The following is a 26,339-nucleotide window of genomic DNA, read 5'->3' as shown; positions in this document are numbered from 1 at the left end:
CCAGCTAAGACATGAGTCTGCTGAGCAGTGAGCCCTGCCAATTCACATTAGAAACAAAGGACAGAAGGTGAGCCTGTACTCAAGTGACTGAGTACACTGATCTCAAGTGACTGAGATCACAGGTGGGATCTCAACGTCTAGGAAGCAGAGAGATATCTTCTGTTTCTTCTCAAGTTAAAAGTTGGCATTTGAGAAGCAAAAGATAAAGGGAAGCACACAGCAGGATATAAGCAATGGAGTCAAATCATAAGACTGTTGAAAAAAATTTTCTTTAAATTGTAAGACTATTTTTTTCGCGTTATAGCTTATAGACCAATGAGTTCCTGGCAAGAGTCAGAACGCAGCTCACCAAGACCAGAGTGAATGTGCTTAGAAAAACTTCCAACTAAGTGAAGAGATTTTTAAACTAAAATCTGAAAGGAGAGGGGAAAAAAAACACATCCAAATAAAAATCATAAAATCAGATACTCTAGTGCAAAAGATTTAATATTTTTTAAACTACACAGAAGGAAGAACTGAATAAAACAAAGAAGAGTCTTAGAAATAAAAACCTATGGTCTCAAATATCAGCAAAGCATTTAATCTGCTATGTTAATAGAAGATGGCAAATAAAAAGCAAGAGCAGACACTTTCCCGTATTCCTCCTGCTAAGTCCAGCTAAAAACCCTGGACCCTATGTATGAAACAAACCCAAGACAACTCCAAAGGGCAGAGGAAAGAAGGCAGGCCAGCTAGCAACCTCAGGACCCCAGGAACAATACTCTTATACAATAACCACTCTACTCTAGTAGTGACAATTTTATGTGTCAACTTAGCTAGGCCACAGTACCCAGATATTTGGCCTAACACTAGACTAGATGCTGCTGTGTAGGTATTTTTTAGATTAGATTAACATTTAAATCAGGAGACTCTGAGTAAAGCAATTACCCTTCATAATGTGGGTAGGCTTTATCCAATCAGTTGAAAACCTTAAGACCAAAAGAGTGAGGTCCTCTCAAGGAAAAGAGAAATCTGCCTCCAGACTGCCTTTGGACTCAAGCTACAACATCAGTTCTTCTCTGGGTCCTCAGCCTGCCAACCTATCTTGCAGATTTCAGACTTACCAGCCCCCAAAATTGTGTCAATTTCTTGAATAAAAATCATATACACACACACACACACACACACTCTCTCTCTCTCTCTCTCTCTCTCTCTCTATTGGTCTGTTTTTCTGGAGAACCCTAAAACACTAGCCAAACACGACCCAAAAAGAGTGTCATCCCATCTATACCTCTGACAATAAATGTCCAGCAGAGCCCCGACTTCCACCTTCACCAGGCAGCAATGAAAGGCCCCTTCTCCTGCCTGGATGGTAACAGAGAAGACTGAGTAGTAGGGAACCAGGACTTACAACCCTGCTGGGTAGTAATGAGTCTCTTTTCTCCACCACCTACCCTATGGCATTGGAGGAAACCACACAGGGAGCCTGGACTACATTCTAACCTAGCGGTAATAAGGCACCCCTCCTCCTACATACCAAGGCAGTGTCAGAGAAGGCCTAGTAGAGTTAGGACTTTCACTACTGCCCCATGATAACACCCCACAGTGTCAGTGGAGGCTACATGGGGAGTGGGAACAAGGTGTTCCATACCCTCAGTCAAGATGATTATCCCTAGAGGCCCACTAGTGACCCTGAACTTCCCACTGCCACATAGCAGTAACATGCACCCCAACATACCCCCAGGTATCCATGGAGACCAAGAAAGGAACCTGGACTTCTAACTCCACCTGGCAGTGACAAGGGAACCCCCCTTCCTCCACCAGTATTGGGTCAGAGGAGGTCAGCTAAAACAGAAGACTTAAAGAAGATCTAGTGTCTCATAATAACCAAAATGTCATGGTTTCAACAAAAACTCACTCATCACAGTAACAACCAGGAAGATCTCAACTCGTATGACAAATGACAACAGATGCCAACACAGAGATGATAAAGATACCAGAATCATCTAACAATGATTTAAAAGTATCCATGATAATAATAAAAAAAAGTATCCATGATAAAAATGCTTCTATTAGCAATTACAAACATGCTTGAAACAAAACAAAGTCTCAGCAAAGAAACAGAAGAAAAACCAAATGGATATCTGAGAGATGAAAAGGACAAAAACGGAAATAAACAGCCTAGGAGATGTGCTCAACAGCAGAGTGGAGAAATCAGAGGAATCAGTGAACTGGAAAACAGAGTAATAAAATTACACAAGCTGGATAACAGAAAGAAAAAGGACAGAAAAATGAAGAGCTCCAGGGCCCTGTGGAATTCTCACAAAAGCTCTAACCTTCATGTTGCCGAGTCCCAGAAGGAGAGGAGAAAGAGGGCAGGGCTGAAAGAGTACGAGAAGCAAAAATGGCTGAAAGCTCCCCAAATCTGCCAAGACACTTAAAATGATGGAAACAAGAAGGTGACTAAATCCCAAACAGGATAAACTCAAAAAAATTCACTCTGACACATAACTCAGCTTCTGAAAACTAAAGACAAAGAAACAAATTTTCAAAGGCACCAGAGAAAAACAACACCTTGCCTATAGAGGAAAAGCATGGTGAAGATCAGGAGATTTCTCATAAGAAACCATGGAGGCTGGGGACACCTGGGTGGCTCAGTTGGTTAAGCTCCTGCCTTTGGCTCAGGTCATGATCCTAGGGTCCTGGGATCGAGTCCCACATGGGGATCCTTGCTCAGCGGGGACCCTGCTTCTCTCTCTGCCTCTGCCTGCCACTTTGCCTGTTTGTGCTCGCTCTCTCTCTCTCTCTCTGACAAATAAATAAATAAAATCTTAAAAGAAAAGAAAAGAGAAACCATGGAGGCCACAGAAAGGGGCACAATATTGTTCAAGTAGTAAAAGAACAGAACTGTCAACCCACAAATCTCATATCGAGAGGAAAACATTCTTTACCCTGAAAGGATGGCACAAATTCTAAAAATAGAACGTTACTAATAAAAGAAGGAACAGGAGAACTTGAGGAAGGAAGAAAGAACAATAGAAGAATAAGCATATGGATTAAAACAATAAATTTCCTTCTCGAGTTTTCTGAAGTATTATTTGAAGGTTGAGGCAAAAATTTTAACACTTTCTGATGTGGTTCTCAACATACATAAGAGAAATATTTAAGACAATCATATTACAAACAGAGGAAGATAAAGGGACATAAAGAGAAGTAAGATTTCTAACACCTCACTTGAATGGTACAGCCAATCTAGAAAATCATTTGGCAGTTTCTGAAAAACTGAAACATATAACTACCATGTGATCCAACAATCCCATTCCTGGGCATTTATCCCAGAAAAATGAAAACGTGTATCCACACCAAAACCCGAACACAAAAATTCACAACAACTTTTTTTGCCAGAGCCAAAAACTGGCAACAACCAAAATGCCTTATAACAGGTGAACAAACTGCACTTTGCAAAATACACATGTATGCCATGGAACACAACTCAGAAGCTAAAAGGAACAAATGGAGACACCCACCTTGGATGGAGCTCAAGGGCATTATATGCAGAGGGAAAAGGCAATCTTAAAGGTTACACGCTATAGGATTCTATGTATATAAAATTCTCAAGAGAGCAGAATTATAGAGATGGAGGATAAAGTAACAATCGCCGGGGGTCAGGGATGGTGAAGGTGGCATGAAACTATACAGGAGTGGTAGAAAGAAGAATTCTGTGCAGGTGGACTAGTTCTACACCTTGATCCCAGTGGTGGAGACCCGAATCTACACACATGTAACAAAATGGCACAGAATCATACTAACATCCATTTTCTGGTTTGGGAATTACACTCCAGTTATGGTTGGGAAACTGGGTGAAGGGTACGTGCACCCTTCTCCAGAAGATCTCTGTAATTCCTGGGAATCTAATTATTTCATGGAAAAAAAGGTTTTTTCGATGAAAAAAAAAAAGAGAGAGAGAAAGCAATAAAGAGCCTTGAAATTTGGTGGGATGGTATACGTGACTGGAACTGGGTAACTTGTGTCCGTAATAGAAGGGTAGATCTTTCTCAAACTCAAATAATATAAAAGGCAAAAATAAACAAAACCTTGCTGAAAACCTTTCACTGTGAGAGGAGAAATGGAAAGGACCGAACATAGAGTGATGAGACTTGAAGAACAGAGACAACACTAAAAAAAAAGGTATTAATCTTGTTTCCTAAAAAACAAATTGCTAACCAGTCTTAGAGTAAATGCTATCATATAAAGGCAATAACATGAAACTTTTTCATGGATTGGCATCTTGGTAGGTTACATAAACCTATTCGTTCTGTTCCTTATTAAAGGCAGGCAGAGATAGCTATAGAAATCAGGGATTCGGGGATTTTAAGGATCTCCTTAAAACAAGAGGAAGCAGAAGAGTTAAGTATTTCTTTCAGTCTGGGATGTGTTAATGAAGACCGACAAGGCTCATCAGCTAGCTTCGGTGCAGTGCTGGTCCCTGCCAGCCATACAGTGATGGGAAGGAGACGATCCCTGTCCTCCCGGAGTGTATAACCTAGTACCCTTAGAGGAGTATACCTAGACTTTGAGGAATGATAGTGCTTGAGTCCTAATTAGTCTCAATGTCTATTATTATCAGGGTTTAGGGAGGCCTCTCTTGAATTCAAGAAGACTAAATGAAGGACTGAATACGTATTTTAGTTTAAAACTTTTAAAATCATCTGCTATGTATACGCCGTATGTTCAGCACAGTGGAGGTTTCAAAGAGTGAAGACAAAGACATGAACACTTTCCTTTAAATATATAATTAAGCAGAAAACACAGTCATATAAATATAGGATAGGTGAATAAATGAAACAGGGAAGAAATGAAAATTACTCTGCCCAATTAACTAACATCTAGAAATCTTAAGCCATTTAATCTTTCCCTAAACACTCAAGGTTCTTTCATACCTGGAGCTTTGCGTATGCTGTTCCCTTTGGCTGGAGGGTGAATTTCCCCTTCCTCTGCCGGAGAACTCCCAGTCATCTTCTGAGATCCACCTCCCATCCCACCTCTTACCTGAAGCTATCCCCAGAGAAGCAGAAGTCTTTCCTCCTATCTCAGTGCCCCTATAGCACACTATGGCACTCGAAACACTGCTGGAAAATGTTGGACAACTGTCTCTCCTGGCAGACTCCAAATTCACCTTTAGAGTTATCAAAATAATCTCTGTGCATAGTTCAAAACTTTGGTAGAATCAGAGCTTATGAAAAACAGTAGAACCCTCCCTCCTGCCTGGTCTCACTTCTCAGGGGCAGCAATTCACAACTCCCTCAGCTTTTTCTGCTGATAGCTCTTGATTTTTTCATTTATCGAATAATAACACACAATAACTTCTTTTGGTACTTGACGCACCCCAGTATCAACCATCTCTCATCCATTATCTCAGGCATACTCCAGGGCCGCCTTCAGTTCTGGGAGATTTTCTCACATTTTTTGACAATTTTCTCTCCTCCTTTGCATTTTTCCTCTCTGGACCTCCTATTAGCTAGCTGGGTGCTGGCCGATCTTTATCCCTTTTCCTATTGTCCTTTTCTTTGGGTTTTGTTCTGTTTTTGTCCCATTGTGGAAGAGAAGATTCCTCCAACTTGGTCCTTTCATCATTCTACTGATTTTGTAAATCTCCATTATCTTATTCTCAATTTCTAGGAGCTCTCACTTTCTGACGGCTCTTCTTACAAAAGCAAATGTTTTGTTTTACCAACCTTTCTTTTAACCTATCAGGGAACATTGATTATAGAAGTTTAAAATCTTTTTCTGCTTCCTACATTGTTTTTCCCAATTCCTTCCCTGTCCCCAATTTCCTTCTTTCTTTCTTTTTTTTTTTTGTTGTTGTTGTTGGTGGTGGTGGTGGTGGTGGTGGTGGGGACTTCTCTTAAATGATAGGATACTATGCTTTTCGTCACCTTTATTTTTTCAACACATAGTCGGGGACAATAAAAAGTTAAATATGTAGGTGGATGAATGAGCCAATGAAGGAACAGAAGAAGGATTTAAAATTTATGAAAAAGATGCCAAAATGTTAGAGACTCATGCTGCTGTACTGGAAAGATTGAAAGACCATGGTCTTTTTGGACAGGGGGAGCCAGGAAGGTGGGGAAGGCCCCTGCCAACAGGTGGTCTCTGGTATACTTACTGGATGGACATGGCCTCCCATGTGAACCTCAACAACAGGCAGATAATTTTATTTAAAATTTCAGGGGAGTTAAAATTAACTCCCCTCCTGCCTAGAAGTGTTTAACATATGACTTCATGGTCTGTTCACCGCGGCAGCAGCATCCTGTCTTAGTTCAAGGTTTAAAAGAACTTTTTCCCCCGTAGCTTGTAATAGATAAACCACATTTATCTCTCTGAAGCAATCCAGGTAAAAGAGGAGCAAAAGCAGTCTTAGATCTAATGATTAAAATGACTTAACTAAGAGGCCAGAAGGCTAAGAGGCAAAAATTACTTAATAGAAAATCTCTTTCTCAATTTTGAATTGAAGGTTCTTCTTTAACACAAAAACGGGAAACCAGAGGTCAACTGCCAGCATGCTGAGTGTTGTCTGTAAGCACACCTGAGAGCTTCTTGATCGTTTCAAAGATTTGGTACCTATAGCCCCCATTAGGGCTCCTTTTTTTTTTAAAGATTTTAATTATTTATATGACAGAGAGATCACAAGCAAGCAGAGAGGCAGGCAGAGAGAGAGAAGCAGGCTCCCTGCTGAGCAGAGAGCCTAATGTGGGGCTCGATCCCAGGACCCTGAGACCATGACCTGAGCAAAGGAAGAGGCTTAACCCACTGAGCCACCCAGGAACCCCAGGGCTCTTTTTTAAAAATGATGAAAGTGAGGCACCTGGATGGCTCAGTCATCAAGCGTCTGCCTTTGGCTCAGATCATGATCCCAGAGTCCTGGGATCGAGCCCTGAATCGGGCTCCCTTCTCAGTGGAGATCCTGCTTCTCCCTCTCCCTCTGCCTTGTGTTCTTTCTCGCTCTCTCTCAAATAAATAAATAAAATCTTTTTAAAAAAATTATGAAATACAGTATGACTTACTATAAACATATCTTTTAAAGGAAATTCAGCTTTTTAAGATTTTATTTATTTATTTGAGAGAGATAGTGAGAGAGAGAGAGAGAGAGAGAGAGAAGCAGGTTCCCTGGAAGCAGGGAGGCCGATATGGAGCTGGGTCCCAGGTCCCTGAGATCATGACCTGAGCCGAAGGCAAGACGTCCAATCGACTGAGCCACCCAGGCACCCTATAAAAATATTTTTAAATGTATTTTTAAAAAATTCCCTATAATCCCACCACCCAAAATAAATCACCATCAACCTGTTAGTTTATGTCCCAGACCTTCTTTTCTACAGATATAGACTTTTCGGTACAAAATCTGGATCATATTATATAGAGACTATTTTAGTGTGACTATTTTTAGTTTGAGTTTTCTCAGTTGAAATCCGTGGTAACACCAAGTGACTACTGCCCCTTGGGTCTAAAATCTAGAATCAGAATAGTTTTTTCTCTCAATTTTGTCAGTATCTCAAGATGCAAAATCTGAGCCCATGCTCCATAACATCGTCTACAATTCAAAAACCAAGAGACTGGATTTAAGTCTGCCTTAAAGTATAACCAAAAAGCTCATTTTTTTGTTTCTTCAGATTCAATCATTCTTTCTTGCATCAAAAATAACAAAATTGTAGGGTGACATTAACACATGATCGTGAAACAAAAATGTGTTTCATTTCATTAGTCACAGGCTACATATCAACCAGCTGTTGAAGCTAAAAATATGCCTTAGTTTAAAATTTTGTAAAATACAAGCATTTAAGACTCATTTTGAAAGAAATGTGACTTCTTTCGGTTTCTAAGAACCCACTAGAAGATTGGAGAGGAATAAATCAGCACCTCTAAAGCAGAAGGAAAAAAAGGTATGGGGGTGGAAATCCAGCTAATTTCTTATCAGTAGCATATTGTTGACATCTTCTCAATAAATATATGTTAAGGACAAAAATTTAATACCAACTCAGGCAAAGAAAAATATGTATTCTCAAAGAAAAGGCCTGGGGGTGCCTGGGTGGCTCAGTTAAGCATCTGCCTTTGGCTCAGGTCATGATCTCGGGGTCCTGGGATCGAGCCTGGCAGGCATCGGGATCCCTGCTCGGCGGGAAGCCTGCTTCACCCTCTCCCACTCCCTCTGCTTGTGTTCCTTCACTTGCTGTCTCTCTCCGCCAAATAAAATAAAATCTTAAAAAAAAAAAGAAAGAAAGAAAGAAAAAAAAGAAAGAAAGAAAGAAAAAAAAGAAAGAAAAAGAAAAGGCCTGAGATAGAGATCAAAACATCATTAATAAGAAGTGTGCATGTTGTTGGGGTAGGAATGAGCTAAGGGTTGCTGGGCAGGAATAAATACCCACGGCTCCATTTTATCAGCTGGAACAGAGATCCTGCCGGGGGCGGGGCCTGGGGCCCTATCTCTCCAACCCCCAAACATCAGCATCACACTCAGGCAGCACTGCACAGCACAGTGTACCCCTAACATACACTCCTCTCCTTTGGGATGGAGGCAGTATGCAGACCTCCGCTCTGGTCATCGGGTCCCGTGGCCCAGGAATCACGTCTCAGGATTCACCACCATTAAATATTTAATTAGCAAACAGGTAATGGGATATCCTGAAATTGCAACTGGATTTCAGATGCAGTCACAGCAAAGTGGAAGCAGATGCACAACTATTTCAAGGGCCTTGGAAACTTAAATGACTCACAAAGTCATTTAAGAAAAAAATACACATACTTCATTCAGCCCCTAAAAGGAATTACAGGCGCTTCTAACGCCCAGCCCAGTGTTGTTGCCACTACATCACTTTGCCAGGGATCAATATCCTCCGATGATCTACTTCTTTAAAATAGGAGCACTGAGGCCTAGGACAACACATTTGATAGGGAAAGACTTTAGGGCCCCTGGGTGGCTCAGACATTAAGCGTCTGCCTTCAGCTCAGGTCATGATCCAAAGGTCCTGGGATCAAGACTGGCATCAGGCTCCCTGCTCAGCAGGAAGCCTGCTTCTCCCCCTCCCACTCCCCCTGCTTGTGTTCCCTCCCTCCCTGTGTCTGTCTCTGTCAGATAAATGAATAAAATCTTAAAAAAAAAAAAAAAAAGACTTCAAGTATTTTTCTGGCTTTTCTTCTTTTATATAAACTTCACTTAAATTAAGTAGTTGTCACCAGAAGCACAGACTGTTTTATGGTTCTGTCATCTCCCATACTTGCTAAACATGTATTTGTCAATTGAAACCCTACAGTCTTGAGTAAAAATGTACTGCACTGTAAAAATGTGAACTCACGGGTAAAAATTTGGGGTCATTCAATCCCTAAAGATCACAGAAAGTTCACTTTTCTAAATGCCAACATAATGGATACCAAGGAATTAATTTTCAAGAAGCATTTGGAATTTTTAGCAATTCCAGTCTTATTCCACTGCACGTACTGTGGCAATTCAAACCTGTTTCCTTCCGTATTGGGCTGGTAACCAATAGCAGGGATATCTATAAGGCAACTCATTTTCTCCTGCAGTAAGGACTTCTATTAAGAGGAGGAGGAGAGATAAGAAAGAGAGAACAGGAAGAAAAGGGGGTGAGGACCCTCATTATTTCTAAAGACAAACAACAACTGCTACTTAAAATACCTGGCATATATATATATATACACACACACACATATATGTAACCGAGCTCAAGAAATGTAAAATAACTTCTGTGAAAATTAATGCTTAGCTATTTACTGTCCATTCAACCTTGTTACATCAAAGAATGATTAACCATGACCGCAAATATACACTCAAGGGATATGCCATATGGTAGAAACTATAAGTGGCTGTGGAAGGAAGAGGAGCTTTGCAAAGTATATGGGGGCATCCTGAAACCAAGCTTCTTATACTAGGACTAACCTCTGTCAGGTTATAACCCCTCTGAGCCTCAGTTTCTTCACCATAAAATGAAGAGATCATGGACTGTGGTATCTTAAATTCCCTTCCAAACTCATAATTCTTCCCACTGGTTAAATGGGAAAGGCAGGGAACTTAAGAACAAAATTAAGTCAGTTTTGACTGAATTTACAGTCAATTCTGTTGTAACACTTGTTCTGAAAATGCAAATTTGTTCCAACACAACGGATATATTAGGGACCAGTCTGAACATAATTCCATTTCTGCTTTGGCTCATGTGTCATTTAATCCACAAGAAACATGAGGTGAAGCGAACAGACTGCACTCGGCCGAGCTCCTCAGAGTAGGAACACACCGGGCGCACAGACGCACACTCCGCGGTCTCCCTGTGCCTGCAGGGCACACCGTGCTCCCTGCCACACCCGGCCACTCGGGCAGGATGACTTGCTGTCCGGTTGCAGATAAGCCTTCCAGTACCTCTGCCACAAGCACACCTCAGGTCTGTTTTAAGGTAAACTCCCACATTATTCTAATACCTACATACTTTCAGCTGCTCAACACATGTGAAACCACGTGACCATTTTTATAGGCTCATATCTTTTTTTATGTGTCACTGACAATGTTTTTGAGTACTGTGTCCCTAATCGCATTTTTCCCATAAGCCTTCTCATTTTTTTTGTTTTTTGTTTTTTGTTTTTACCACACAATGACTTTATATAAAGTAACTTTATATCACCTTAGAGCAGAACTGACTGTATCACTGTTTGGGGAAAAGTCATCAATGAACACTTTCATCTTTTCAAAGAGAGCAGATGGACAAGCTTCCTCTAAGTCTGCTTACGCATTAAGTTAAAATCAGAGAAAAGTCTAAGTTCCCTCCTGAACAGGTGTTTGTTACTCCTCTAGCTCCCACATCAGGTATCAGGTTGGGAGTCAGAAAGGTATCACTCACCTTGAAAGAGCCAACAAAAAACTGGATTTGCCAATTAATAAAGAGGAGACACTGAATGTATCTTCTAAATTCACACCTTGATTTTGGCAGAAAATCTGTAAAAATCTCTGTAAAAATGCCACCCATTCAATAATGAGATATACAAAAGCTACTCACTATCAACTATGAAAGAATATGGAGCAAAAAAAAAATATTTCTGCAAGGTAGTTCCAACAGTGCCTTAGAAACCACAGAGCCTTTACACACACTCTTAATGCTTTTTTTTTTAAGATTTTATTTATTGGGGTGCCTGGGTGGCTCAGTGGGTTAAAGCCTCTGCCTTCGGGTCGGGTCATGGTCCCAGGGTCCTGGGATCGAGCCCCGTATCGGGCTCTCTGCTCTGCAGGGAGCCTGCTTCCTCCTCTCTCTCTGCCTGCCTCTCTGCCTACTTGTGATCTCTGTCAAATAAATAAATAAAATCTTTGAAAAAAAAAAAGATTTTATTTATTTATTTGGCAGAGAGAGAGATCACAAGCAGGCTGAGAGGCAAAGAGAGAGCAGGAAGCAGGCTCCCCGCTGAACAGAGAGCCTGATGTGGGGCTCAATCCCAGGATGCCAAGATCATGACCTGAGTCGAAGGCAGAGGCTTAACTCACTGAGCCACCCAGGCGCCCATACACACTCTTAATTCTTGATCAACTCAGACTTCAAGGAAGAGAGAGAACTAAAGGAAGTCATGAATGTGTCCTCATTTCCACGCAGACCAGAAAGAGACAGACCTCATCACTGAGCACTGAAGCCGAAGTTGGCTAAAACCTGTCACTCAGAGCCAACAGGCAGATAAAAACACTGCTGCCATCCAGCATGCTCAGGAAAGACAGGGAACATAAGGACTTTGCCTTCTCGAAAGAACTAGGACTGAAACCGGAAGGAAAGAGCACTGATGTAGTCTAGCGTGTGCTCCTACACACAAGGCCAAGTTATTATTACAGTCAAAGTCCTGGCACTGTTTCTTAAAAAACTGATATTTTTGTTAACATATGTACATATATATGCAAGGGAAACAAGTAAGAGACAAAAACACCAAGATGGTAACATAGTTTAATATTTGGGTAATAGAATTATAGATGCCTTCATTATTTTATACCATGAATGTATACTGCTTTTATCATCAGAAGAAAACCAACCGACTAAAAGAAATGAATCCCTGATCATCCTTCACGCTGAATTCACAGCAAGCTGTCAAATGTCTCCTTTACTTGCCAAAGGGTGAAAGGTGAGCAGCCTGGATTGGGAGGGCACTTGTCCTACCAGGCAGGAAATGTCAGAAAGAACTTTGCACAAAAACTCTCAAACACAGGAAGGTGGGTGAGCACAACGGTGGACACTACACACTCAGGAGACACATCAGACTTGTTTTTAATCGGACAACACTTTGGTGACTCCTATAGGTACTCTGAAAAATCTTTGCTTTTGGGTAAAGCTAACATAGAGCCACTTAACTAAACTGAACAGTGTGTGGTAGCAGAGAGTATGGAAATATGATCTAACCAAAGACAGCCAGTGATCAAAGCCTAAGAAACGTGCAAAAGGCCACTGTAGATTTTAGTCAGCTTTCTCTCAAGATCACTGTCCCAATGACGAGAGATGTTCACTTCCCCACTCAGAAAGCACATGCAGGTGAACCACTAGGCTTGCAGCACTATCCCAGATGCTGCGGTGAATACAGAAAAAACACTGCAGGCATTCTCTTCACGGTATGCCCAGGACATACGTATCAAATCCGTAAATAACGTAAGACAAAAATGAATGGCTAACTGAGAGGCAGAGTTGAGAATTTCAGGCATTTAAAGGAGCACTGCTCCCCAAGAGCTTAGGTAGGTGGGAAAGGCTACAGGCAGGAAGAGAGTTCTGATGGCATAAGGAGGGAGACAAGGGTAGTCCAGGCACGGCTGGTCATTAAGATAAGCAAAGTCACTGGGATGGAAAAGGCAATGATGGGTGTGAGCAGACAAAAATGAGGCTGGAAAACAAGAAAAGGAAGGAAGGAGAGATAAATTCAAGCAGATTATAAATCCTCTTAAGGTTTCTTTACCTCCAATCCATCTGATATAGCATTATCAGATTAAGAACATTTGTGGGAAAATCTACGTACACACTATGCTAATATGATATGATAGGATAGATATGATAGATATGATAGAATATCTAAGCTCATCATAATCTTCCAAATGTGCCATTATTCCCATTTTACAGATAGAAAGAAATTAATTAAATAGAGAGTTAACTCATTTGCCCAAGATCACCAAAGTAAGCAACGGAACCAGGACTTGAACTCAGGCCTACCTGACTCAAAATCCATGCTCCTTTTTACTACTCCATGCTACTTCTTCCTAAAACACAGCTGTGACAACATCACTGTCCGTTTGTGTGTCTCCCTCCCCCATCACAGTGTGCACGGCTACCCTTCTGACTCTCCAGTGTACTCACGGTGATCCCCAATAAGGCCTGCTGTCAGGAGAGTAACTGCAGCTGAAACAAAAATGACCAAAAACAGTTTACCCCATCCTGGGGTATTTTCAATGCTCCAGGAATCAGAAGCTAAAGTTAGGAAAAAAGCTCTAACATAAACCCCTTGGTGGAACACAGATTTTAACTTCGCAGGGGGCCAGGCCAAGTATGTATCCGACAATGGCCATTTCCATGCCTTATATTTTAAACTCCCACAGTAAGACTCCCCCTCATAAGCCCCGAGGGTCTCCATGTGGGAGACAAAAGGCCACGTGTGGCTGCGGAAGCACTTCACAATATCATATCCCATTTCACGGAGGAAGTATAGGGGAACACCTACCCAAGATATGTTTGACATCTAAACCGTTAAATGTTTCTTTAAGACAGGATGCCAAAAAAAAGTGCTTTCTAATAATTCTATAAAATACTCATCTACTGTCTCTGGGAACCAGGAACAGTATCTTTACTGCGCTCACCTTTTGGACAATCAAAGATCTTATAAGTATCAAATGGCGCAAGTGTCACCTTTCAAAGGAACTGAAATAAAACCACACGGGATCCTGGGGTACATAAAGCTGAGTGGGTCGAAGAGCACGACCCTGACACAGACTGCACCACGCGCTCACCAGGAAAACAGCCCTCAGTCACTGACGTCCATTTGCTCAAAACGGAATACACTGATAATTAGGTCAAAGGTCTACTGAGAACTTGAAAGTTCCCCACCAAATATTTTAATGAGCCAGGCAATGATATGAGTTTCAGAATGTGTTTCAAAACGATTTGAATTCAATGTAAGAAAATTTCCAGACAAGCTTGGGGAATACATTGAACTGTGTGTTTCACATAGAAAATAAAAGGAAATTTTAAAATAAAAGTGTTACTATTCTTTCTCAACAAAAGCTGTTACATCCCTTACCCTAAAGAAATCACTCTCTAAGAAACTCCCATTTCACCAGAGCTTCCAAAGTGCATGCCAACAGATTTTAGGGTTAGAACTTTCTTTCAGGTGGTAAAAGGAAATGGTTGTCCTTACGTATCTGGATGGCTCCTCCAGGTTCTGGTCATTCATGTCAGTAGGAACAATTCGGGTGGCCAGTGGTCCCTCGGCAAAAGGTTTTGGTAACTGACCCCTGAACTCCGATGGAATGAACTGAAGCTGCCAACTGTCAGAAACACAAATAAGGGAGCGTTAAGAAAAACACAGGGGGCCCATATTGCTAAATGTACTTGAAATAAACAAGCCAAAAAAAAAAAAAATTTCATGTGAAAAACATCTCGCTTGGAGAAAAAAAGTATTTCTGCTAAAACCTCCACCAGGGAGCACGGAGGCAAAGGTCATGATTGAGTCCAACATCGTTGGGAAATTTTCGACGAGAGGGATTCTCAACCCATTCCGCCAACTCTTAGCACTAAAATTTGCAACCAAATGGTCCTTCCACCAAACTACCAGAGAAGCATCCCCATTTATCACGTAATCACATGATAGAAGGACTTAACAAAATTAAAGCAAATTCATCAGGCAGGAAAAAAGTGAAATGCAAGAACACACTATGGGAGAAGTACTTTGTCCCTGAGTAATTCTCACAAGTATCTTTAGTTATGAAACTATTGCAAAGGTAAAAGGCAAAGGCTACTGTTAGTTAATACTTCAAAAAAAGAAAACCCAACATTTTAATTTAATGATTAATGACCGATACGGGATCTTCACTCAACCCAAGATACCCCCACCAGCGAAGCTGCTGAAGCCAATCCCCAAATGGAACAACATGACTCAACTTAACCCGACTTCCCTTTTCCCTAAACAGGACCTTCTCCATCCAAATAAAGCAAACATAAGGAACTCCAGAGCCTGTGCTATCATCCAACAACAGAGAGCATGAAGGCAAGTGGCACAATTACCTTAATCACAGCTTTCCCCAGCATCCACATGCTGGTAAAGAACTTTCACTATTGCTGGATGACAAACATTTCTTCTCTAAAAACACTCTTCTAACTAGAGTTTCTAGACCACTTTTGGAAGTGTATTAATACCAGATGATTACTGAAATTTACATATGGATCCTCAATAAGAGCCACTAGAAGCCTAGGGCCTCAAGTGTTTTTAGAAGTCCCCGGACCTCCATGGTTCCAGGTAGAGCGGGTGCATGGCCAGACACGGCACCCAGTCTACTGGACATGGGCTGTGGTAGCACACTGCAGATCTCACAGCTCTGAAAAGCTCTGAAATGGTCAGTTATTCAACAACTTTTTGTAAAAATCCAAACATCGAAGAAAAATTAAGGAGACACTGCCACAGAATTGCTATTTTTACTCCCTGATTTAAAACTCTGGGAATTAGAGATGCCTGGGTGGCTCAGTTGTTGAGCATCTGCCTTCAGCTCCAGTCATGATCCCAGCGTCCTGGGCTCGAGCCCCATGTGGGGTTCCCTGCTCAGTGGAGAGCCTGCTTCTTCCTCTCCCACTCCCCCTGCTTGTGTTCCCACTATCACTGTCAAATAAAATCTTAAAAAAAAAATAAATACATAAATAATAGAAAAATAAAAAATAAAATTCTGGGAATTAAAGGAAAACTTACTTATCAGGCAGAAGGAAACTACTGGGAAAGCGATACCACTCCTTTCCTACACAGACATTCACGGTCCTGCCTTCTGGGACAGTGTGGATGGCTGGGTCCGTGGCAATTCGGTAAAATTCTGGATACAAATCAAGGGGTCCATGATACCCTGGAAGGGAGAGAGGTTTGTGAAATCAAAGATGAGTAAGATGAGAGGCTGACGTTGAATGACAATGCACATGAATGTCCCCCTGTAACTCGTGCATAATGGAAGAGTGTGAAGGTTCCCAGCAAATGTAGCAGGAAGCCTGCCCCACTGGTGCACAGCGTCTCCACAGCTTGTAAGATGATCACAGCAGAGACCCTATTCTACCAAATAGCTTTGCTTTCTTGCCCTTCTCTACACCCTTCTGCCTTTTTAACTTCTATTCTTCGAGCACATTTTAATCTTCTGGATCCAAATAATGATTACAGGAAGAATATAATCATGGGACTTGGGCCCCGAATTTGCTTCCTATGTTCAAAGCTTCCTTAATTCAGCCTTCAGAATGAAAAAGCATCCTTTAAAAACCAACAACAGCAACAACCACAAAAAAAAAAAAAAAAAAGGTATAGTCGGTCACAAATTCCTTCTAGAATTCTCAGTCTTCTCTTTGATCTTAAGGTAGAGAAGTCATATTCCCATCACTATATTAAGTCCACGGGTTCTCCTTGGAGCACAGTCTTCCTCCCAGCGGAAGCTGAACTGTGTTCACCACGTGTCCATCAAACCCCAACATGAAGTGCCTCGTGAGTTGGGGTAAGACGTTCTCTGCGCATCTACCTTTGAACAGCGCCACAGAGCGAGAGAAGGACAAGAGCCCGAACAGGAGGAGTGTTCCCGACGCCAGCCAGTTTGACGTCACCGTGTAATGCTCCAGGCGGTATCGCTGAAACACGAAGTGGTAACATTTCTAGAAGGAAAGAAAACTGTATTGAAGGGAAAAAAAAAAAAAAAAAAAAGAACTTGCAGAATATACATAACACGGTTGTAAAACATCCTAACACCAAGGGGGAGGAAGCAGCGGACGTTCTGTGAAGGGTCTGAGCGTTTGCAAACACTCAGTGAGGTACCCACTCCGAGTTCTAACATGAAAACAAACTCTGTCAAGACTATCTACTGGTCAGCCCCGCCAGAGGAATTCTCACCCGCTTCATAGGAAAAATATGTGGAAACCTCTCTAGTGCTTAAGGTCCTAATAATTTATTATTTTTTTTTAACATTTAAACAAAAGTGCCGGTGCGCCCGGCTGGCTCAGGCAGCGGAGCATGGGACTTGATCTCAGGATGAGGAGTAGGAGCCCTGCGCTAGGCGCGGACCCGGCCTAAAAAAAAAAAAAATTGTTTTTAATAAATAAATAAATAAACCAACAAAAGTGCTTTTCGCAATTTGCTTTGATATATGAAGTGTCTCTATTTTGATAGAACGAGTATTTCATCTTTACTTTTCTCACTCAGAAGTTTTCATCAGTTTTTAGTATCAACAGAATGTCTCTTGACCAAACAAGGAAAAAAGAAGTCCTCTCACAGACCATCAGGAAAGGGCTGTTAATTATCTGCTGAACTGCTTTATAAACTAGAGGAATATTATTACAATATACACATACATGCATCAATTCTACAATCTTTGAGCGCCCTCCCATTAGATTGACCTCCTCCTTTCCTTCTGAGACGAGACCTCAACTTTGGGGAAGTGAAACTTTGCAAATATTTACTTGTTAGTGCCATGAATGTGTTTAAACTCCTTCATATTTGGGGCAATCTGTCCTAGGGAAACAATCCAAATACCTAAAGATATCCATCCTAGCATTGTTTGCTTATAATACTGAAGTAAGGAAGCATCCTAAACCTACCATGAGTTATGTATGTCATCATTATATGTACCAAATTCAGTATATTACATATATTACACAGTAATGTTTTTGTTTTTTTAAATTTTTTTAAAAGATTTTATTTATTTATTTGACAGAGAGAGAGAGATCACAAGTAGGCAGAGAGGCAGGCGGCGGGGGGGCAGGGGGAGGGGAAGCAGGCTCCCTGCTGAGCAGAGAGCCCAATTCGGGGCTCAATCCCAGGGCCCTGAGATCATGACCCAAGCTAAAGGCAGAGGCTTAACCCACTGAGCCACCCAGGCACCCCCACAATAATGTTTTATGCCAAATTTAGAATACACACTTATTCAAAAGATGGGTATAGATGAAAATCATATGATGTAGTTCTATTAAAAGGGTATAAAGTTATATGTACATTTAGATTACAGCCCTAATAAACTTTGGTATATGATAGATAAAAATGCTGGAAGGAAAGTGGTTTTGTTAGGATAGTAGGGCTAATTTAAAAAGTAATAAGAGCGGGGTGCCTGGGTGGTACACTTGGTTGAGCATCTGACTTGGTTTCGGCTCAGGTCATAATCTCAGGGTTGTGGAAGCAAGCCCCACATTGGGGTCCACACTCAGCAAGGAGTCTGCTTGGGTTTCTCTCTCCCTCTCCCTCTGCTCCCTGCCCCATGTCCCACAGGCTCGTACTCTAACACACTCTCCCTCTCTCAAATAAATAAATCTTTTTAAAAAGTAGTAAATGAAAAATTATGTGCAATAAAGTTCAATTACTTTTATAATTTAAATTTTTTTAAACTACCATCCTAACCTGGATAAGTCTTAAAAACATACTGCTGAATGAAAGAAGCCAGTCACAGAAGACTTTTTGGATTCCACTTACATGGAATGCCTAGAATGGGCAAATATACAGAGACAGAAAATAGATCAGTAGTTGCTTATGGCAGGTGAGGTATAAAGGTGGGGGCAGTGATGACAGCTAATGGGTACAGGCCTTTTGAGGCAATAAAAATATTCTAAAGTTCACTGTGATGATGGTTATGCATATCTGTGAATATGCTAAAAATGATTCAATTTTACACTTTTTAAATGGGTAAATTATACCTCTAACTATCTGTTAAAGGGGCAGAAAAAACTGTCACCCTAATTACTCTTTACTGCCAGTTGCAAATGGTAGCAGAGGTCAAGAAAGAGCCTAGGGGCTACTGAGGCCACAGAAAGATATTCAAGATTAGTTCTGACAAGGAAATGACCTGGACCGGTTTTAAGCCAGGATTACAAAGCATCCCACATTGCTAAATGCCTGGTGTTATCCCAAACACTTGAGCAAGTTTTCATCTGATCTTGAGGTTGAAGAACAGACATTCCAGTAGCTCTATGGTGATACCACCATCCTGTGGGAGGTCTATACAACGAATTAGTAAAACTCCTTTAACAGCAACTGGATTCTTGTTGACAACAGAAAGAAATTAACACACAAATTAACAATGCAAATATGTAACCAGCTCAGGAGTATGATCAACAGCCAAGCAATCAATACATCAAGCTTTAATAATGTGATCTGTATCCGGTCTAATGCATGGATAAAATATCTTGGGAGAAGCATGCCATAATTTGCCTTTAAGCTTTATGACCAATTTAAAAAGCGAAATGGAATGAAGCAGACATCCATTTCCCTGAAACTCACCTGAAGTGAAGAGAGGGCCACAGCACCACAGAGACATATAAGTGGATATACAGGGAAAAGAAATCTCTCCTCTTTGTGAGGCTGGATGAAGAAAATTATAAACCAAATATACATTGGAGCCAAGGTAAGCCAATATGGGTGGCCTAAATTCTGAACTGTAAGACACAGAAAAATATCCACCTTTCACCATATTAGAACAAAACGACACATGTGGTTTCAATGTTCTCTTGATCACAAACAGGAATACGCCCTAGGGCACCCCCTAAAATGTTTCAGCTCTTGTAGTCACACTTTCTCTGATGTAGTAAAGGGGTTAAGTAGAAAGAGGTGTATACTCCTGAGCTCCCCCAAGACAGCCAATATCTAACAGGAGGCACAATACTGATTTGGCTAGAACACAAATGAAAGTCAAGCGAATGGGTAACAGAGCTTAATAATTTCTACACTGGTTGGAGAAAAAAGCCTTCTCTCTCCAGTGAGTCCTGCCACTAAGATTAAAGGTTCCTGAGATTAACCAAAAGCATAACATAAACTCCTTTCTTGGGTTTTAATTCCCATGTTCTGTTTAATACAGCGATCTCCTTTCTTGTATACCAATCAGTCTGTTCAAATAGTTATAGATCAAAGGAAAGAAAAAGCTGGATTCTCAAGCCCCCATTACTGGCTTTCGCCAAGCCACAAGAGTTTGTCTCAATGCAAATATAAAAACACTCTTAAAAGAAGTACACAGATGACGTTTTCTCTCCTCTTTTGCAATACCCATCCACTCTGAATCCCAAAATTGGAACCCAAATATACTTGAAGCATGTGAAAGAATTAAAGGAATTTAATAAGTGCTGAGACCCAAGCACCTGCTGGAAAGTTCCCATGGTTAGGAACATGAACACTGAGTGATAAACCTGCAACCCACCAGGAAGGCTTCCCCTACTGTGCTCCAAGTAGTGATAATCAGCAGCGCCTAGAAATCACTGGCAAAGGGTAGGTAGACAGCGCCCCCTGGTGTTCATTATGTCTACAATGAGCAAGTTTAGAAGAGAAGCTCAGGACTGTCACCAATATCCATCTTGGTGTTCCTAAGTTATCTGGAATTCTCTAGAAACTCCTTAGGGATGAATATTCTGGAACTGAAATACCAAGCTTATCCTTTAAACTTTCTACTCTAAGATTTTACCATGAGATCTTAGGCAATAATTTAGGACTTAAACCTTCCCAGGAAATTTTTTAGGTTGGAATTTTTTATAAGAAAATGAAATCTTTTTTTTTTTTCTGTAACTTAAAAGGCTAACAAATGCATTTTTTTAGACAAATACATTTTTAAAATATGGCCTGGGGCACCTGGCTGATTCAGTCAGAAAAGCATGGAACTCTTGATCTTGGGGTTTTGAGTTCAAGTTTCACATTGAGGGTAGAAATTACTAAAATAAATATTCAAACATTAAAAAAAACAAAATATGGCCTAAAATTTTTCAATGTCCTCCATAAAATGTACAAAATCAGAACTACAGTTGTACTACTTGATGGAACAGGCAATTTCTTTCCTGATTCTTTGGGGTTTTTTTTTCTTTCCTTCCTTTAAGGGTATTTTTTCTACCATAAAATACACAGAAAGTATAAAGAAAAAACAGCATTCATTTTCTTACTAGGTGGACATGTGTGTAAATTACATATTTTTAAACCAAAATTGGATTCATACTGTAGAGAACAGCTTAATATGCTGTTTTTATACTTACATCACAAGCATTTCCAAATTCTCCACAAGTATAAAGTATTTTTACAGTTAAAAAAGTTACTTTTCACAAAAGATAGTGATCCTTAGGAAATACAAGGAATGGAAGAATAAGTTAACACCTCCAGGTGACAAAGAGCTGAATCCAAATGTGGGACACTTTGCAAGATGAATGACCTGATTTCTTTAGAAATCTTCAGGAGAAAAAAGAAGAGGGGGGCGGAACCTCATATAAAGCTTAAGAAACTTAACACTAAATTCAGTATATGACCCCTTTCAGATCCTTTAAAAAAAAAAAAAAAACTAACTATAAAAAGCTACTTTTCAGACAATGTAGGAAACCTGAATATCAACTGGGTATTAGAGTTTGAGGAATTACTATTGATTTTGTTAGGATAATGGCATTATGATCATGTTAAAACAAAAGTGATTGATGACTGCTTTCATATTTGAATAGTATAGCACAGTAAACTCTTATAAACCACTGGTAGTAGAAAAGCAGAATGAGGGGTGGGATGGGGAGATCGTATGGCATCCAAATCAGACTGAAAAGTCTGAAATTAATCTCTTTCCAAAGCTCATATGAATTTCTGCTCAAATCTGTCTTCCATAAAAGAAACATGGGCACTAGATGCCCAAATTCGTGACAACTTGAGAAAACACTGGCTGTGCACTAGAGAGTCAGAGCAAGCAAAATAAATGACAAACCAAACCTTCCACGATAAGGCAAACACAGAAGCAAAAACGGAACAAAGGGAAGCATAGTGTTTCTTAGGAAGTCCAAAGCTGCTCTCACTTCAGTATCAAACGTGAGGGAAATCCCTGCATGGTTTAGTTTTTCCAAATTTTTGGTTGAAATAATTCCCCAAAGAACGTTTACCTCTATCACTTATTATCTTAAGCCAGGTTCCATGCCAACATGCACTTCTTTTTTTAAAAAACACTAGACTCCTGAGATTCCGGAACTGTTTTCGCCTCCCTGGGTGGTTCCGTAGGCTATACTCATTTCCCCCCACCTGAAAGGATAGAAAGTTCCTCCCTTTGTCAGCTTAACTTGCCATTATTAACCAAATCCTCACATAAATTTATAAGTACAGATTGAAATTTCAATAAGCCAACCATCTCTGTAGGAAGAAAATGGAGAACAGAAGAAGAATCATTTTCACTTCTCGGTATACGTTATTTGCTTCTTCCTCCCCCAAAACCTGTCATTCCTTGCACCACTCACCATGAAATCTCTGCAGTAAGTATTCCATAAGAGAAGTCAGTGGTAACACCAGGAGAGCCAAAGCAAAGGCTACGTTAAAATTAAGAAATCCATTGATCAAATAGAAATACCAGGGTTCCGTACCTGAGTGAACAAACAGATAAGGAATCATTAGCAGATGCCTTCAACACCTTTCACAATGCTTGACTCAAAATGTTCTTTGTTCAGGTCATGTTGATAGTCTGGTGCCTCAAGTGAATGAGTCCACAATGGGAACTCAGCTCCTGGGGCTCCACCACACAGGGGAAGCCCAAGAGCAGAAGATGGGAAGAGAATGGGATTGGTCACTTTTCCAGAACCACCAGGTAATTTAAATAGCTTAGAGGTGATACTGTGATTTCTAATAAGCAATTTATATTTGGTCTTCATCCCCATTCCTGGCAAAGGGCTCCGAAAACCCTTGGAATTTCCTAATCGAAGAGCAATAAGGGGGTCTTCTGTTAATTAGGAGAATTGGGGAAAGCCCCTACGTAGCCCAAGGGTCTGGACTGATGGCCAGGGGGACCAACCAGGTGCCTGGGGGTTTAGAATTTTCAGTTCCACCCTTTTGACCTCAGAGGAGGAGACAGGGGCTGGCAATAGAGTTCAATCACCAATGGCCAATGATTTCACCAATCTGCCTGTGTAACGAAGCCTCCATACAAACCCAAAAGGACAGAGTTCAGAGAACTTAGGGTTGATGAACACCTAGAAGTGCGAGGAGTGTGGTGCTCCTGGAAAGAACTGGAGTTCTGAGCTCCATCCCACGAAGCTTGCCCTGCGCATTTCTTCCAACTGGCTCTTCACTTATATCCTTTATAATATCCTCCCTAATAAGCTGGTAAATTTGAGTAAATTTTTCTCTAAGTTCTCTGAGCCACTCTAGCAAATTAATTGAACCCCAAGAGGGGGTTGCTGGAACTTCCCATCTACAGGTGGCGGGTCAGAAGAGACCATCTGTGGACTTGTGATTGGTGTCTGGAGTGGGAGGGGGGAGGCGGGGGAAGCGGTCTTGCAGGACTGAGCTATTCAGGCCTTTCCCCCTTTTAGTCTCTCCTGTGTGTCCCACTTATATTCTAGGATCTTCCCCCTTGATATGCTTAACCACCATCCTGTAGTCATGTATACAAGGGACCCTGCATTTGGTAAAATGCAGTAAGTTGTTTTCCTTAGGAAAATAATGTTCCTAGACCGAGATCTTGCTTAGCGTTGAGGACTCAGAATGAAACAAAATGACTGAAAACACAAGTCTTACTCACACGAATTTTGATTCTTTAACTCAAAATCCTTACACCACATGATGAGAAGCAGCCCTCCTCTGCACATTTAGCAGGTTTTTCATCTGCTCTTCCCCTCTGTGTGATTACTTCAATCAGGCAGTGAATGACACATGCGGGCTTTAATCACTGCGTGTTGTGACACCCGCCTTGCACCATAGCAATTTCCTGCAATCAGCACTGCTTAAAAGGGTAATCAGGAGGCAGAGGAAGAGTCAGAAAAACCTGACATTCTTGCAGCTTGCACAGCAGAATAAGATTAGAAACCAAACCCGTAGTGCTAGAAGCATTTAGGGGAGAAGAGGGAGGGGGTACCCTGAGGAAAGACTCAACTGCAATTGTGTGTCACCTTTTGGGAAAGCGCACTCCTTCCTGTCTACATACAATGATGGTGGCCACGAACAGAGGTCCTGGCCCAGGCCGAGTTCATTAGAGACATATTTATATCTGGTATTCCTTACAAATCACCTTTTGGGTTTCAGGAAACTGATGATTTTCATATAGAAATATGTATTCTCTGGATTTTAATTAATTTTTAACAACACATTTCCTAAATTGAGTCCTTCAGGAATCCAGTTTCCAGGAAGGTAGTTTTGGTGGGGATTTTTTTTTTTTTTTTTTTTTTAAACAGGCTCCACACCAGCAAGGAACCCGACGTGGGGCTCGATCTCACAACCCTGAGATCAAGACCTGAGCTGAGGTTAAGAGTTGGACACTAATCGACTGAGTCAAAGCCCCAAGAAAAGTCATTTTTTGTATCATCTCCTGACCACCAGTATGGAGGCAGCAATATCAACTTTGACCTGCCTTTTTCCTAAACAAATTTTGGAAATCTGGGCCTGAGAACTAAAACCATAGTGACTAGGAAAAATGATGTCACCTTTCACATCATCTTTTACGGATGCCAATAAGCATCAAAGGGGGGGGGAAGCCTCTTTCTCTTTGAGCCTTACAAATACATATTGTTTTTACAGGGAAGCACTTTATTTCCAGCAAATATTTGTCTCTACCACAACTTATTATACCTCCTACTAGGGCTAACTATCCTTTTATACTCTGAGATTCTGAACCAAAAGTATGAAGTTGGTAAACTCAACAATGTTTAGCTGTTAGGAACTCACAGATCAAGTTCACAGCTAGGCTATGAACATTTCATAATAGACTGTTACTTCCTGGAAGAACAGGGTAAAAAGTGGAGGATAAGCCAAGACTGGGTAAGGTTCAAGAGACAAGAGTTTTAAAAACAAGGGCAAAAAGGGACAAAAATAGTGAATTCTGTCAGCCAGCGTCCTCCCCTACTTGATAAGACACCTGCCTGAAAAGAGAAAGGAGGAAAACCTTTTATCTCTTTCCAGGGAGATATTTGATGCTATTTCCCAGAAAGCATCAAAGCTGAACTATGCAGAAAAAAATGCGTCAGCATGACAAGCTACGCATTTAACTGGTGCAAAGTGTGCAGTCAAAGAAAGCTGGAAGCAGGGTCTCTGCAGGGAATGACTCACCCATCTCCCTCTTTAGGGAAAGTGCTTCAAGTCCTTCCATTCAAATGAGCTAAAGGGAACCTTCAAAGAGGCTAAAAGAAGAATGGATAATGTTTACCGTTCTCCAGATTGAATGAAAGGAAACCGTTTTTTGGACCTATAATTTTGTAGAACTGCAAGAACTAAATTATAGTAAATCATCTTATAAAAGTCAAATTTGCAACACCAAGAGCGAAAAGAGACCAAGGTTCACCAAAAACAATTAGCAAAAGAATGAAAGCTCTAGGACTGGACTTTCCAGTCTGGCTGACAGTCAACTCTCAAGAGACTCACGGGGGCTTCATCCTCTGCCATTGCAAGGATGAGAAACTTTGAGTCTTTTCATCAAAGCCATTAGCCTTTGCCTTACGAAATGTCCCGTCCAGCGATCTGACAGATGTGAATAAAAACACCGGAAGAGGCAGGGATCGTGTCCTAAGCTGCGAGGTGGCATCCTGGAGCAGACCCCCTGCATTGTCTGAGGGAAGGGCCTTTCTCATACCTATCCTCCCACGCCTTCCCCAGGCCTGTGAACTCCTCCACAGAGAGCACGGTTCTTCACTCACCACACAAAAATGCTTATCAACCTCAACATCTACAAACTTGAAGTGTTACAAGGGTAAAAGCAAAATCAGTGCCACGACCAGTCACTTTTTTTGCAACATGAAATTTCACATCTTGATCTTTGACACCGAAGGGATGTTTTGCCTATGACTTTGCAATTTTATGCCTGTACTAATTTCCTAAATGCCAAGTATTCTTTACCTCGTCCAAATACTCCTTCTTTGACAAGGGTGGCGCAATGCCCCCGTCCTGTGAAAGACAGCCCGCCAGTGCACGTGGCATCATGCCACCGAAGCTTCTCAAAGGCTCCTGACCATCCTCTGAGCCTAAGTGCACGGGACCTTCCAAGGTACAGCTACTTCCTGCCCCTTCTTTAGATCAAAGCTTATCTTCTACTACCTCCAACTCATGCTCTGTTTCAGCAAGTTTATTCTCCCATAGAATCTCAATTACCGAACTCTGGGGTTTTGCTGAGGTTGTTCTCAGTGGAAAGAACACAGGCTTTGGAGTCAGACAGCCCTGGG

General features: G+C 41.2%; 1 protein-coding gene across 1 annotated transcript in view; it reads right to left on the bottom strand.

Moving 5' to 3' along the window:
• Window positions 1–26,339, bottom strand: part of ALG9 (ALG9 alpha-1,2-mannosyltransferase) — a 95,426-nt gene that overhangs the window by 41,605 nt on the left and 27,482 nt on the right. Inside the window, exons 9-13 of the mRNA XM_080815855.1 lie at window positions 22,437–22,559; window positions 19,483–19,637; window positions 16,745–16,874; window positions 15,943–16,090; window positions 14,401–14,530 (exon numbers count right to left, since the gene is read on the bottom strand). Coding sequence (XP_080671981.1) covers window positions 14,401–14,530; window positions 15,943–16,090; window positions 16,745–16,874; window positions 19,483–19,637; window positions 22,437–22,559 — 686 coding nt within the window. The remainder of the gene's footprint in view (window positions 1–14,400; window positions 14,531–15,942; window positions 16,091–16,744; window positions 16,875–19,482; window positions 19,638–22,436; window positions 22,560–26,339) is intronic.

This window comes from Martes martes (assembly GCF_963455335.1).
Source record: "Martes martes genome assembly, chromosome: 10".
NCBI lineage: Eukaryota > Metazoa > Chordata > Mammalia > Carnivora > Mustelidae > Martes > Martes martes.
Note: the sequence above shows the minus strand (reverse complement) of the source record. Positions and strands in the feature narration are given on the sequence as shown.